This window comes from Culex quinquefasciatus, chromosome 2 (assembly GCF_015732765.1).
Source record: "Culex quinquefasciatus strain JHB chromosome 2, VPISU_Cqui_1.0_pri_paternal, whole genome shotgun sequence".
In the NCBI taxonomy this organism is placed as follows: Eukaryota; Metazoa; Arthropoda; class Insecta; order Diptera; family Culicidae; genus Culex; species Culex quinquefasciatus.
The window spans coordinates 38,935,378-38,951,321 of record NC_051862.1 but is presented as its reverse complement, the minus strand read 5'-3'; the positions used below and the strand labels follow the sequence as shown (position 1 = coordinate 38,951,321).

The 15,944-nt window shown below is 35.3% G+C and overlaps 2 protein-coding genes across 7 annotated transcripts in view; one reads left to right on the top strand and one right to left on the bottom strand.

Moving 5' to 3' along the window:
* LOC6037853 (ral guanine nucleotide dissociation stimulator-like 1) overlaps positions 1-15,944 on the bottom strand; it is a 92,442-nt gene that overhangs the window by 11,956 nt on the left and 64,542 nt on the right. For 2 of the 6 annotated variants that reach the window (XM_038252157.1, XM_038252159.1), the window contains one exon: positions 1,451-1,552. In XM_038252157.1, coding sequence (XP_038108085.1) covers positions 1,451-1,552 — 102 coding nt within the window. Of the gene's footprint in view, positions 1-1,450; positions 1,556-13,250; positions 13,667-15,944 lie in introns of all 6 variants that reach the window. The other 4 variants (XM_038252153.1, XM_038252156.1, XM_038252155.1 and 1 more) reach the window with 4 other exon arrangements.
* On the top strand, positions 6,753-8,322 carry LOC6037852 (probable cytochrome P450 6a14). The gene is made up of 2 exons (XM_038252160.1): positions 6,753-7,833; positions 7,892-8,322. The coding sequence occupies exons 1-2, from the start codon at positions 6,753-6,755 to the stop codon at positions 8,314-8,316; spliced, it is 1,506 nt and encodes a 501-aa protein (XP_038108088.1). The 3' UTR covers positions 8,317-8,322.

Here is a 15,944-nt window from a genome sequence, read left to right as displayed (position 1 = left end):
AAATATGGAGAATTTTATGTAAAATTGTCTGGAGAATCGATTTTCGTGGATGGTTTTGAAAATTTTGACAAATCGTGGATTACTAAGAAATTAATGTTCAAACTTTAACATCAAAAAAATCATTGAAGTGGTGTGTTTTCTTGATTCAGTGTATTTTTTACACAAGCTCCGTCCAGTTTCCCTGTATTTTTTTTCATTTTTCAATACGATGCAACGGCTTTGAGATTCAATAGAATGTCTCGATTCAAAGATGATAATTATTACAAATAAATAAACAAATTTTCAATATTAACCCTAGACTGCTAAACCTCTAAACCTGGCTTTTTTTTAATATTCATCAAAAAAAATTTAAATCCAATTTTTGATTATTAAACAGCTTGTGAAATACACTTGACACTTTGTATGCAGTATTATTGATGAAATCCGGACTATGCATAGCTATGATTTATCGTCTTATGATTCAATTGATGGTTTACTAATGGTTTAAATTGGTTTAACATTCCAACGCCCAAGGCTCCAAAAAAGTTGGAACGGTAACTTCAACTCAGTGGTTCTCGGGCACAACTCAACCAATCAAGATAATTCTTCTTTCCAGTGATTTGTTAGAATGTCAAGATGATTCTAGAACTTTGCAGAACTTAATTTGATCAAATCTGTAATTTTTGCGATCAAAAACATCGTTCCCTTTTTTTCCCGTGTAAAAAAAATTCGCCAAAAATTCCGCGGAGGCAGTCTTTTTAAAAAAGGTGGAACGATGTTTTCGGTCGTAGAAATTACAGATTTGTTCAAATCAAGTTCTGCAAATAGGATCATCTAGACATTCTTACAAATCACTGGAAACAAGAATCGTCCCGATTGGTTGAGTAATGCCCGAGAACCAGCGAGTTGAAGTTACCGTTCCACCTTTTTTGGGAGGCTTGGGCGTCCGTGTAAGTTGGACATGCGTTGGGCGTTCCAGTGTTAAAATGTTGAAAATAAATACTGAAAACCATGCAAAAAATCCATAGAGATAAAAGAAAATAAATACATGTTTTGTAATAGTCCAATTACTATTAGAAACAAAATGAAACAAAAACAAAGAAAAAAAAATGTAAAGTTTGTCGACTTCTTGATTATTTTGAAATTATAAAATTTTCGTAAAATGACAAGCGAAGGGTTATCTAACGACTTGAGAGTCTCAACCATAGCGCAATGCTTATTACCGTTGGCCATCATCATAATCATCCTCAAACAACCACACCGGCTGAAACCTGGCAGGCACTTTTACTCCATTCAACCAAGATTTGTATTACCCATGACGTCGTCGTCGTCTTCGTCCAATTAGTGTTTATCCTTTTAGCTTAACCTTAACTCCAGCCCGGGGAGGCTGCTCCCTGAGATGTACTTCAAGGCTGTTTGAAAGTGGTCTAAAACTTCAAAATTTTATTTTTCAAGATTTTTTTTTACTTACACTGCTGGCGCTCGGCGTTGGCCGGTGGTAGCGGACCTTCTTCAGGTACACGGTGTAGATGGCGTCCTTTTCGCGCTCCTCGCCCCACAACCGCCAGGTGGGCTGCTGGGAAGAAAGGGCAGAAAGATTTTTCATTAAATCATTGCCTTGGAAGAGAGATTAAGGGGCGATACAACTATAGGGTGAAATGTGCTTCGAGTCGTACGAGTAACTGAAATGAATTAAGGTTTAATTTATTGTAATTATTTGCAACGCAAATTCCCGTGCTCCCAGTTCCTGGTTCACGAGCTTCCCGGGGAGGAAAAGTGATTATTTCCGCACAGGTTCACTTTACGGAGTCCCTCGACCCATTAGCATAAAGTTCGCCCCTCTCGACTAAGGGTTTGTTCAAATATTACGTCCAGAGATTTTCGGGATTTCAGACCCCCCCCCCTCCCCCCTGTCACGCACTTTTCCTATACCTTTCACATGGGCTGTCACAAACCCCAGACCCCCCCCCCTCCCCCTATTCATGGACGTAATTTTTGAACGAACCCTAATGAATTCAAAAACAAACAGTGACGACTTGGCGATACGGTCGTCGTCGGGAGGTTCAGCCAAGTTCAAGTTCCTGGTCGCAAGTGATGGAGGGGGACGGTCGGTGGGGTGGCTTAAACTGATTTTAATTAATTCCAGCAGCTATAAAATTATGACACTCGGGCAGAAATGGAGCGCTCTTTTTCTCCCTTGGTTGAGTTTTCGTTTGCGTTGGACATAATCTGATTAGTTTATTTTTTGCATGAATTAAAACTCGTTGGGAGTTGTTTCAACAGGTCAAACAGGTGACACACAGCCGGACACGGTGGAATGTTTTTAGTGTGGTCTGTCTAATAAGGCGCTCTTGACCTGCATTCGAAATAAGTGCTAAGTGGAATTTGATCTGGAAAAAGCTATGCAATGATATCGTTTTTTTCGTACTGTACTTAAAAAATAAAATCGAACTTAAAAAAGTATCAAAGAATAATATTGTTATCCAAGTTAACAAAAATAATAACAAAAAAAAAGGATTGAAAAAGCCTTATTAAAGCGAAGCTATAAAATCCTTCGCAACAATGGAGTCTCTCCAGGTGTTGAAATTCAAATTTTTATTATTCAAAGACGCTCCCAAAGTCTCAAGTAGTTATTTATAAACACCCTCCCAAGAAAACTTAGCACCAAAAAAACTCACAAAAAAGTCACGCCGCGTCAATTGCGTCTCATTTTCCAGCCGGCTGCCATTTGACAACACAATGAGGGACGTTTCTTCTTTTTTTTTGTAATCATAAATGCTACCGATTCATAAGCCTTTAAACGCAAGCTTGGCACATTTTTTCTCCCCGCTGTCATTCATCACGAACTTTGGCACTTCATCGACAGAAGAAGGCCCGCACTTTGTCGCGCGCACTCAATCAATTCAACACAAAAAAAATCATGCAGGCACGAAAAAGTACTTTGTATGGGCTTAGGTTTCAAGTGGGAGGAGTAACAATTCGTAAGGGCTAACGAATTTGTTTGATATTAGAAAAACCAAAAATAAGATATAAAATAAGATTTACAAGTCAGAAATTGCATTTTAATAAACAAAATTAACTTTTAAAGGACATTTCGAAAAGTGACCATGCAAATGTAAAAAAAGTGAACATCGATATCGCTTGGCTGACGGATGGATGCGGTTAGAGGGAAAAAACGAAGAAGTTCTCATACTAAGTCTTGTGACTCTTTTGTTCAACATCGCTAGCACGACTAATTTCAGGCGATTGAGAATAATGATCGGTGCTGTGTTTGAGAGAGAAGCAAAAAATCCAGTAAAAAAATGTATACTCCAAAGTTTCAAGGGAAACAATAATAATAGTGGCTGTCGTCGAAGCATGTTGAGGTGACTCATCCCGCGCAAAGGTTGTTTGGGGTTTTATATGGGTAGCGCTGAGGTGGTAGGTTTCGAGCTAAAGTGTTACATTGTGCTTGTTTGTAAACACAGCTCATGTTGCATTATTGGCGGCATTCCATCAGGCAACACGGTTGTAGAATGCTTTAATGATGGTGACCTGGGTGAGGTGATGTGAGTAAATGTTGATTGATGAATACAAAATTTTCGTTATTGATGTTAAGCAATTGCAAAATTGAGCCGATTAAGAACAACCTACAAGTTTTATCCAATTTATAGAAGAAATAAAAACTGTGCTAATTTTCTGCAACATTTGAAAATGTCCAACCAAAGTGACTTAAACTTATTCAAATGAATAATATTGGTTCTTAAATTCTGAAAATTAAATTATAAGAAAGTTGCAAATATTTTTCAAAGTTTATGACGCCTCCTCTCTTTCAAAATTCGTTCGAAAAATCCGGGGCTATTTTTTATACAGAAAACTTAAAAAACTTCAATTAAAAAAAATGTATTTTTACAAATTCCAATTAACAATACGGTAAAAAGTTAATTTTTGAAGCACTTGTTTCATTTAAATATTGAACTCATGGCTAGGTACTCAATTTTTTATACTTTTATTTATTTTAATTTATTCCCCTCCCCCTTTCCACCTCTCGACTTTGGTCAGAGTCGAGGAACATAACCTTCAAAAAATATTTGCAGCGACTTAAAAAAAGAACAGAAAATTTCACAAAATTTTTATTTGTTGATAATTGTTTTTTTAATTGCAACAAACTGAAAATTTAAAACAAATCAGATTTTTTTTAATTTAACTTTTAGTGATAAAAAGTCAAACATTTTCTATTATTTATTTTAGTATTTTTTTGTCCGCCTGCCTGTTTTCCTGAAAAGTCAAAATCATAACCAACATATTTGCTCAAGACATCCAATCGATCAGAATTTCCCTTCTGCAGAATTCACATTGCCCATCTAAATCGACAAATACAAAATTAAAAATGTCGAAAAAATTTAGAAATTTCTCAATATAAAAAATAAGCAAAAAAACTGTTTTTCTAACTTTCATCTAAATGTCATTAAAAATTATTATTGAATATTCACTGAGCTTTTCAATATTTTCTTAAAATTTCAATCAAGCCATCCATTTCAACAAGTTGGATATTTGTTATATTTTCTAAAAATTTTTTTTTATTCAACTATTTTTATTGAAAACATACAAAATATCACCAAAACTTAATTTTTGTTTTCAAAACCCAGACCAAAAGTTACCGAGGTATTGACAGCCCAAATGTGATGGACAGCTGATAAACAAAGTGCAAATAATAATTATCATTATAGAAACAAATTCTTAAAGTCCGAGTTTTTTTTAATGATTTTATGATTTTATGACCGATTCTTAGCGAAGCTACACCAAAATGTCACATTTTTCAATTTTCAATGTGATTTTTAATATGAAAAAAATCATTTTTATTATGATGCAATAATTGCAATGTGCTTTAAATGCGTTTTCTTACCTTAAAAGCCAAGAATATTGACCAAATGTGGTCTGCAAGCCATTGAACGGGAGAGGAGTTTTTTCATAAATCTGCTCCTTTCGTTGTCCCGTCACGAAAAGAAATGGCTGGCAAAAACTCAGATTTCAACCAATTCTTTCAGTTCAAGGAGCAAAAGATTCATTTTTTAATTTGTGATAATGTGTAGAAGAGCAAAAAATTTTAAAAATCAAACTGGCAAAACTGTAGCGATTTTTGTAGTGTGCCTTTTAAAAGTCCAGTTTTACGATGTTGTCCCGTCACGCTACATTTCTATTTCAGGGGAAGCACAGATACTATATTGTTCATTCTGCATGATATTTCTTTGTAGGAAAATCAATTATCTTTCCAAATATGTAATAACATTGGGGGGTTTCTTCTTTTATTTTGCCACTACAGCCAAAATGCTTAAAAAAACTTGGGATTTTTTTTAAAAGGAGCCGAAGAATCGGTCTTATGCTTTTCAAGATATTCATGACATTTTTTATCAATTCAAGCTTCTCAGGTTGTAAACAAAAGGAGATAAGAATAGTAGTTTATGCAACAAGTTGCAAATAGAGGATTTTTTCAGCACGAGCCGTACATTTATCCAACGAGGTTCACCGAGTTGGATAAATACGACGAGTGCTGAAAAAATCATGTTTTGCAGCGAGTTCCATACAACATTTTTTGCAATTCCGAAAAACACCCATTGAATGAAATTTTAAGTCAAATTTTCATGTATTTTGTCAATAAATTGTTTAAATCAAAAAAATGTTGAAAAGTGTTACTTTTCGAAACACGTGCTGAAAAGTTCAAGTAGAACTTTTCAGCATTTATTTTGAAAAGTGTTTCTATTCGATTCTGTTATTTTTGGTACAGAAAAGTAGGCTATTTCGTCCTTCAAGAATGACAGAACAAATGAGTAGTTTCACGACGGAATTGCAAAAAAAAATTGAAATTTCAAAATTGTATAATTACTTTAAATTCGGGAGTTTTATTAAAAGTGCGATAAAATACCAAATTTAAGCGATGAACTTATCTTTAATTGCATCTATTTTTTTCTAACTGAAATACGCAATTTGGTCTGCCATCTTGAAGGCATCATTTTTAGTTTTATTTTTCATTAGCTTTTTATTGGCTTTTGAAACTCAATTAAACAATATTTATCATTTTGAAGCATGAAAAATGTTGAACAAATATGATTTTTTTTAAGGTTAACATTTGTAAAATACTCATTTTTGGTATTGTAACATGGCTTGCTAAATAAGTTTTATAGAAGATTGTTTTACGCTGAAAAGCAAAACTACCGTTCTTTTGTGCGATCGGATTGCACTATCATGGGAAAAATCTTGTACTGAGAACAAAATAAACATACTTAATTTGTAAGTTTTCCCATACAGTTTATTTAAAAAGATGACCTGTTTTACTATGCTTACATTAACTCTGGTACTAGTTGATCTCTGATGCTCAGTGAATCATTTGCATTGAACCGGCACCACTCCCCTTATTTCTACAACTACTACAACCGGGGGTGAGTAATTAACGCCCATACGTCAAATACCGGTACGTCGCAATAATATTGCAATTTTACGTCACAGAGTTGAAACATCGGTTTTTGAGGATTCCGTTGAATAAATATTGAAGGAAAAATGTGACAACACCTCGAAACGAATCATCCAAAACAATGGAATAATCTGCGAATCCGCTGTTTACATACGATCAACACTTTCTACCGGCAAGCCACGTGACTTGCAAAATCAAGTGTTGAGTTGTGTAGGCCGTAATTATAATCCCAACAGTATATAGAAGGTTGAAGCTGCGCTTCACCGACATCAGTCAGAAAAAGTTCGTTCCCGTAACCGGTACACGTCCAAGTATTGTTACCGAGATGTTACTCTACCTTGCCATTTTGGCGCTAAGTTTGGCGATCTTTTGGATCCGCAAGCGGTACTCGTACTGGAGCGATCGTGGCGTTCGATACCTCAAGCCTACGTTCCCTTTCGGGAACATTCGGGGTTTGGGCCGGAAGGAGCAGCTGGCGTTGGCGTTTCAACGACTGTACCTGCAGCTGAAGGGCAGTGGACCGTTTGGAGGGGTGTTCTTCTTCGTGAATCCGGTGGCGATGGCGCTGGATCTGGACTTTGTGAAGAGCGTGCTGGTGAAGGATTTCCAACACTTTCACGATCGTTCGATTTACTACAACGAGCGGGACGATCCGCTGTCGGCGCATCTGGTGACGATTGAGGGGACCAAGTGGCGGAACTTGAGGACGAAGCTGACTCCGACGTTTTCGTCCGGGAAGATGAAGATGATGTTTCCGACGATCATGGGGGTTGCGGGGCAGTTTAGGGAGTTGCTTTTGGGGGTAGTTGGGAGTGGTGGTGAGGTTGAGATGAAGGAGATATTGGCACGGTTTACAACTGATGTGATTGGAACGTGTGCTTTCGGGTTGGAGTGTAATAGCTTGCATGATTCGGACGCGGCTTTTCGACGGATGGGGAGGAAGGTTATGGAACCACCACCGGGTCGGCTGTTTGTTGTTATTTTGGCGCAGCAGTTCCGCAAGATCGCACGGGCACTTCGTGTGAAGACGATCGATACGGATGTGTCGCAGTTCTTCATGAATGCTGTGCGTGAAACGGTTGAATACCGGGAGAAGAACCGCGTTGAGCGGAATGATTTTATGAATCTGTTGATCAAGATGAAGAATGGTCAACCTGTTGAGGATGGAACGATGGTTGATACGGAGGGACTCACGCTGGAGGAAATAGCCGCGCAAGCGTTTGTGTTCTTCCTGGCCGGATTCGAGACGTCTTCGACGGCAATGACCTACTGCTTGTACGAGCTAGCTAGGAATCCGGATCTACAACAGAAGGCCAGGGACGATGTTCTGAAGACAATCAAGAAGCATGGATCGCTTACGTATGAAGCCGCTCACGATATGCACTACATCGAGATGTGCATCAACGGTGAGTACTGTTAGGTCATCCCAACTTCACTAAAGACTTAAGATTTCCTCAATTTCAGAATCCCTTCGCAAGTACCCTCCGATAGGACAGCTAACCCGGACCGTATCCAAGGACTACAAAGTACCCGGCACGGAGCACACCCTCGAGAAGGGAACCACCGTAGCGATCCCGGTGTACGGAATCCACCACGATCCGGAGTTCTACGCCGACCCGGAACGGTACGATCCGGATCGGTTCCTTCCGGAAGAGCTCGCCAAACGGAATCCGTACAGCTTTCTTCCCTTTGGGGAGGGCCCGCGTAACTGCATTGGGCTGCGCTTTGGAATGATGCAGGCTCGAATTGGACTGGCAACACTGCTGAAGGACTTCCGGATTAGGATGTCCAGCAAGACGCAGGAACCGCTACGGATTGACGCGCAGAAGGTTGTACTCACCTTTGAGGGGGGACTGTGGTTGCATATTGAGAAAATTCAAGCCAATTAAAATCTTTAAAATTAGAACGATAATTTCTCAAGGAAAGAAGTGCCATGTCTTCACCCCAGTCTATGACCCCACGCTCAGGTGTGATTCACTAATGTTTATGATTGATAGTTTTGCTCTAGATTCCAAGCGGTTTATTTATAAACCTTCAGCGTTTGCCAACATCGCCGAGTTTTATGCTTCAAAGTGGACGCTAACCCTTAGTCAATAAAATGTCTCCCCAAATATAAACAAACGAAATTCACTCATCGCTCGGAGGTAGTTTGCGATATAATGTCATATTTTGTGTGTGCTTTAATTTCGCCAACGTAAATACACATTCAGGCCGTGAAATGAGTTATTCTCGATGGAAGTGTTTATGTTTAGTGGAGCGGGCACGCGAGCACGCGTGCAAAGAAGCCGGCTTTTGGCAAAATGTAAACACATCGAGTCGAACTCTCGGATCGTTTTGGCACGCTGGTGTGAATCATCACCAGTTGAGTGAAGAATTGGATCTTTGTTGGGCGTGATCACGGGTTGGTGCTAATTGAGCGGTCCGTTAATTTTGTTCTGTAGCAGTTGAATACGATATTGTAGTATTTAATTGTTCTTGAAATTGAATAAAAGTCAATCATTTGGTAACAGCTAATCAAATACCATTATCTTATCGCGAGGTATCATAAATAACTGAGTACTTCCTTATCGTCTCGTCAAACAACTCATCCTATCAATCAGATTTATTACCCAAAAAGCTACAAGCTACACTTTCACAATTTGCACCCACAGTCCACCTTTGAACCCAATAACCGCCTTCCGAGGATCCAGATCCAACGGAGCCATAGTCTTCTCCGAAAGTCTAATGCGGAAGAGCAATTCTCTACGAAATTGGTCTTTTTTTAAATTTAATTTATGTATTTTTTAATCCGGCTGAAACTTTTTTGGTGCCTTCGGTATGCCCTCAGAAACCATTTTGCATCATTAGTTTGTCCATATGATTTTCCATACAAATTTGGCAGCTGTCCATACAAAAATGATGTATGAAAATTCAAAAATCTGTATCTTTTGAAGGAATTTTTTGATCGATTTGGTGTCTTCGGCAAAGTTGTAGGTATGGATACGGACTAAACTGGAAAAAAAATGATACACGGTGAAAAAAAATTTGGTGATTTTTTTATTTAATTTTTAATCACTAAAACTTGATTTGCAAAAAAACACTATTTTTATTTTTTTATGTTTTTTTATATAATTTAGGGGACATAAAATGCCAACTTTTCAGAAATTTCCAGGTTGTGCAAAAAATCATTGACCGAGTTATGAATTTTTTACTCAATTCAGATTTTTTCAAAAAATCGAAATATCGGTCGCAACTTTTTTTTTCGATGTAAAATCAAATTTGCAATCAACAAATACATTAGTAAAAATTTTGATAAAGTGCATAGTTTTCAAGTTAAAGCCATTTTCAGGTGACTTTTTTTAAAATAGTAGTAGTTTTTCATTTTTTTAAATTAGTGCAAATGTTTGCCCACTTTTGAAAAAAATATTTATGAAAAACTGAGAAAATTCTCTGTATTTTGCTTTTTTGAACTTTGTTGATAAGACCCTTAGTTGCTGACATATTGCCATGCAAGTGTTTGAAAACAGGAAAATTGATGTTTTCTAAGTCTCACCCAAACAACCCACCGTTTTCTAATGTCGATATCTCAGCAACCAGGGGAAATATACCCATTTTAAGCCTAATAGCGGTCGTGTTTGAATGATGCTGGATAATCTGGAGTGTTCCTTGAAATTTTCTAAAACCAAGAACACCAACGAGTTGAGCAACTTTTTGTGAACATTTCTGTTTATTTTCACTATCATTAAAAGTTATGCTATTTTTTTACAAGCATTTAAAAAAGATATTTCCCAAACGCATTCTAATCAGTCGAATGCATTGGGCCACGCCCATTTTTCTATTTTCAGCTTAGTTCTATTTTTCTTCCAGCGCTCTTTTGGGTCTGCTTAGTACTACCAAAATTTTAAGCGAACACTCACGATAAGTAGCATTTATAGAGAAAAATTCCTGGCATCACTGGCTCACTCCAACAACGTTCACTCAAAAAAATATTCATGTTGAAGTTACGTGAAAAGCTATGTGGTATTTTTCCACTAATGTTTTCACGTAACTTTTACGAGGTGACGCTATAGAAATGAAATTTGTTTTGCCAGATCATTTCACGTTGATTCTACGTGTTCCACACGTAAAAACTAAATGAATCAACCAATGATTTATACATGTTTGTTGTAGTAAACCTTATATGATTTTTTTTTAGTTTAAGGAGGTTATTCATTCTTTTTTCGAATAAAAATAAGAAAAAAAAGGTTTTTTTAAAATTTATTTAAATTTATTTTATTTATCAATTTACTGCTGAACGATCTCACGGATGCATGCGATGCAACGCATAACACTTCTTATCCAACAAAAAATCCCACGACGATGCTTGACTGCAGTCATGTGTTCTTCTCACCGTCGATCTACGATGCGTCGAGTTATTGGCTGCTCCTAGTATTTAGCGCCACACGCGTGGGCTGATGCCTTGAACTTGTTCTGGCCGGCATGAGAGTGACCGCAAAGCACCCGGTGTAGATGATCGGATCAAAGACGGACAACAGCTCCATTAGCACTTCTCTAGGACACACTCTTCGATGCCCACGTCCTTGTCTGGAAGTTGGTGTCACCACGGTAGCACCGACCTTGATTGGCTTTTTTACTGAAGAAACCGGGATTGCCTTTTAGGGGTCCGTCAGGTCGCTAATGTTAGCTCCGGCCAGAATTTCCACAGGGATAGTAAATTCTTCTTCTAGAGACCGGTTTCTGTAAAGAAACATGAATTAAGCAAAATGAAACATTCTAAACTTAATATTACTTACCAACTTTTACATTTTTAAAGAAATTTCACGAGCACAGTCCGGCAACAGGTCTTCACCGTTCGCCGTAAATTTTCATACTAAAATAATCACGTAGAAATTTGGCGCACTCGAGAAAAAAAGATTCGTTGAAGTTACATTTCAAAACACATAACAGCTACATGAAAATCCTAGTGGAAAAATACTATATGGTTTATCACGTAACTTCAACGTGAAAACATTTTTTTTGCCAGTACACTTTCACATTATTTTTACGTGTGTCACGTAAAACGGGCCTAGCGAGGGGAAAATCGGGGTTACGTGATTTTTCACGTAGCATCAACGTGTGGATTTTTATGAGTGTTGCTGATGGTGTTGGTGGCTACCCTCTGTTCTTTATTAGCCTTCGCTTCTAGCTCGGTTTTCTTCAGCCTTCGGTTCGTTCGAATGGGTAGTCAAAATTGAAACGTCAAAAGACTTAGCGCGTTTGTTTTTTTGATGGCGCTTGCTATTTATTTACATGTTTCGGGATTATTTTTCAAGTGAGTGACTAACTAATGTGCAAAAGAACATGTTGCCGGTAGTTGGAGGCAATTTTATATCTTAAGCGCTTTGAAATCGTTAGCGCAAGTGAAAAGATATTGATGGCGACTTTCGTTAAGCAGTTAACCTTGCGTTCTTGCGTGTGGATGTTTGTGCCACCAAAATGATGAGAAATGATCTCGCAAAATAGAAACTATGATCAAAAGTGCGTTAAATTTAATCTTTTTGGCCAGTAAATGGCATAACTATGCGTGCTTACTTGAGGCGGTGCTGTTGCTTGTAAGTTTAGAACCTAAATTGTATTTCTGGAGCTTTAATCGAGCATCAAACTCTTCATATGACGAAGATAGGTGTTTGATTAGAAAGAATATATTTCTTTTTTTTCGATCTTTTCGAAAATAATATTTTCAAAGAATTTAAATCAAGACTAACATTTTTAAAGGGCTAAACATTCATTATTACGCCCTTATGAAATGTTTTGTTCCAGCACGGTCTTCACCACGTTTTTAAATACCTGGGCAAAAAGTAAGTTTGATCCACGAGAGCAAAAATTACGAAATTCCATACATTTTTGGCAGATTGCTCAAACGAAACCATAACAACGTTTTTGCCTAGGTATTTAAAAACATGGGTTTTTTAGAAAACCTAGATGTATGGGTATCAAAAGATCGGAAATTTTATGCCCTTTCCGATGCCACATAGGTTGATTTGTGAATTGTGGGCCGCTTCGGATGCCGGCGGATTTTCCGACGACGTAATTCCGGGTTGGTACGGAATTCCAACGAAAAATCTATTCTAGCGATACAAAGACCCCCAAAACGGTGTTATACCCACTCCAGAATGTTTTTAGCAGTTCTATGGTACTATATTGACATTTAGTTAAATTGAAAGTTTGCAAAATTAAGTTTAGATATGTTTTATATAGAATTTCCAGAGTTTTATAAACTTTTATAATAAGTAATTAGTAAACTTTATATTCAATCCACATTATTTTTTAATCAGTCAAGGATACCTGTTTGGAGTTGGGAGACTGGATTTATGGTGATTTGTCAACAAATAACTTTATTTATGTAAATTTTTTGAAAGGTTTACAAACTTTTTTTGCACCTTTTTTGATTTTTGTAATAGTATTTGTTATATAACTTTTTTATAGAACACATCTTTTCATGAGCTTTTTGTAGCAAAATGTTCGGCATGAGTTTCTGAACAAAACGTAGTACTAGGTTTCTGTCAAACTTTAAATTGTTACATGTTTTATCACAAAATGTGCATAGTGCCCAAGGGGTGTAAATACTTTTTTTACATACTGTATATTGCTTATAAAAATGCAGTGTCAACGGTTCTTATCAACTGATAGTCGTCGATGACTTGCATCGTGATTTGCAGGAATGAGCTGTACATAATATGTGAAAATAGCTGTTTTTGGATGTTTTGGGAACTCCGATAAGATAATGCCCAGACGTCACACAAAATGAACAGTGGGTGATGCACAATAAAATCAAGATTAGCCCCCAGCTTGCCATCTGTATTACCTTGACGTACCACCGGGTGGTGGACCGCGGCTGTTCCTTCCCCGTCACGGCACCGACCTTCTTGGCGATGATCTTGCTGAGCGTTCCCTTGCAGGGACACAAACATCGCAACGACTTGCTTCCGCCACTTTCCTTGGCCGGACTCGGTGGAACCTTCCCCGTGGAGTCCTGCTGGCCACCCTCGGTGGCCCCACCAGCTCCACTGGTTTGCTGATCCGACGATACCCGGATTTGCTGGGTACATTTCTGCGCCAGCAGCTTCGTCTTCTCGGTTATGTTCTGCAACGTTTCGTTGCTCGGGCAGAACATCACTCTGCGTATTTGTCACACAATCTCCTTTCTAGTCTCACTGGTCAATTTCACTCAATTTGGGCCATTTTAGAGCGACTTCCTACGCGCGCGTGCCTCTTCCTCTGCTGTCAGCAAAAAAAACGGATCCCCCCCCAACTTAATTAAGTGGTCTATTTTTGGAGTGCCGTTCGGGGTTCGGACAAACTTCCAGCGAAAGGCATGTGGGACTATGTGGGAGCATAGAACACTCTTGGGTGATAATTAATTGTCGATGAGAGCCAATATGGGCAGCTGATGACATGGAGGCAGTAAAGTCTGCTTCCCACGTGGCATGACTTTCGGGAAAACTTGGTTCATATCATCGACTGAAGTAAACACTCAAAGAAAAAATCGAAAAAAAATTTCAAAAACCCAACTACCATCCCCAAGGTAAACTACGTTGGTAAAGGTCACGAACAGGTTTTGCCGGGGCGCCACCAGCAACGACCTCAAGTGAGTCACGCCAACTGTGTGGGTGGCAAGTGGAAAATCAAACCCCCTTTCACCCAGTCTGGCCAGCCACGTGCCGTCCTTTAATGGTCTTCCACGGCTTCGCGGTGGAGCAAACGTATGAATGAAATTTTTCCTATGCTGTGGGACGGTCTTGAATCTGTTCGAGCGAGGAAAAGTTCATTTTCCACCTTGTTTTTCGACGAGTTCGGTGAACGGAGCTGACTCACGTGTAGTTTGTTTTGTGATGGCAGTTTTCCAAGTAAAATGGTGACGGTGAGGATAACGAATGGGAATATTGGTGATTCATGAAGGAGGACCATAAATTTACTGAAATGAGTTCAAATCAAGAGACAAGCACAAGATTACCTATAATTGAACATTTTATTCTCTAAAAATGAGAAGCAAAAAACAATTAAATTCAATCTATAAAAGTAATTTTGATAAATTTTTAATTCTGAGACCACAGATCGGCAAAAGAATATATTTTCAAAAGTTTATGAATTTTATTGTTTGTTGATATGAACTCATACATTACAAACTTCACTAAACTCTTAAAATTCTTAAAATTCTTAAAATTCTTAAAATTCTTAAAATTCTTAAAATTCTTAAAATTCTTAAAATTCTTAAAATTCTTAAAATTCTTAAAATTCTTAAAATTCTTAAAATTCTTAAAATTCTTAAAATTCTTAAAATTTTAAAATTTTAAAATTTTAAAATTCTTAAAATTCTTAAAATTTTAAAATTCTTAAAATTCTTAAAATTCTTAAAATTTTAAAATTTTAAAATTTTAAAATTTTAAAATTTTAAAATTTTAAAATTTTTAAAATTTTTAAAATTTTAAAATTTTAAAATTTTAAAATTTTAAAATTTTAAAATTTTAAAATTTTAAAATTTTAAAATTTTAAAATTTTAAAATTCTTAAAATTTTAAAATTTTAAAATTCTTAAAATTCTTAAAATTTTAAAATTTTAAAATTCTTAAAATTTTAAAATTTTAAAATTTTAAAATTTTAAAATTTTAAAATTCTTAAAATTTAAAATTCTTAAAACTCTTAAAATTCTTAAAATCTTAAAATTCTTAAAATTTTAAAATTTAAAATTCTTAAAATTCTTAAAATTTTAAAATTTTAAAATTCTTAAAATTCTTAAAATTTTAAAATTTTAAAATTTTAAAATTTTAAAATTTTAAAATTCTTAAAATTTTAAAATTTTAAAATTTAAAATTTAAAATTTAAAATTTAAAATTTAAAATTCTAAAATTTAAAATTCTAAAATTCTTAAAATTTTAAAATTTTAAAATTTTAAAATTTTAAAATTCTTAAAATTTTAAAATTTTAAAATTTTAAAATTCTTAAAATTTTAAAATTTTAAAATTCTTAAAATTTTAAAATTTTAAAATTTTAAAATTCTTAAAATTCTTAAAATTTTAAAATTTTAAAATTTTAAAATTTTTAAAATTTTAAAATTCTTAAAATTCTTAAAATTCTTAAAATTTTAAAATTCTTAAAATTTTAAAATTTTTAAAATTTTAAAATTCTTAAAATTCTTAAAATTCTTAAAATTTTTAAAATTTTAAAATTCTTAAAATTTTAAAATTCTTAAAATTTTAAAATTCTTAAAATTTTAAAATTTTAAAATTTTAAAATTTTAAAATTCTTAAAATTTTAAAATTCTTAAAATTCTTAAAATTCTTAAAATTCTTAAAATTTTAAAATTTTAAAATTTTAAAATTCTTAAAATTTTAAAATTTTAAAATTCTTAAAATTTAAAATTCTTAAAATTTTAAAATTCTTAAAATTCTAAAATTTAAAAATTTAAAATTTAAAATTTAAAATTTAAAATTTAAAATTCTTAAAATTTAAAATTCTTAAAATTTTAAAATTTTAAAATTTTAAAATTCTTAAAATTCTTA

Bases quoted from the DNA above. Each gene is read 5' to 3' on its own strand.
- LOC6037852 (XM_038252160.1), top strand. From the start codon at position 6,753: ATGTTACTCTACCTTGCCATTTTGGCGCTAAGTTTGGCGATCTTTTGG. The intron at 7,834-7,891 runs GTGAGTACTGTT...CCTCAATTTCAG, and splicing joins CATCGAGATGTGCATCAACG to AATCCCTTCGCAAGTACCCT.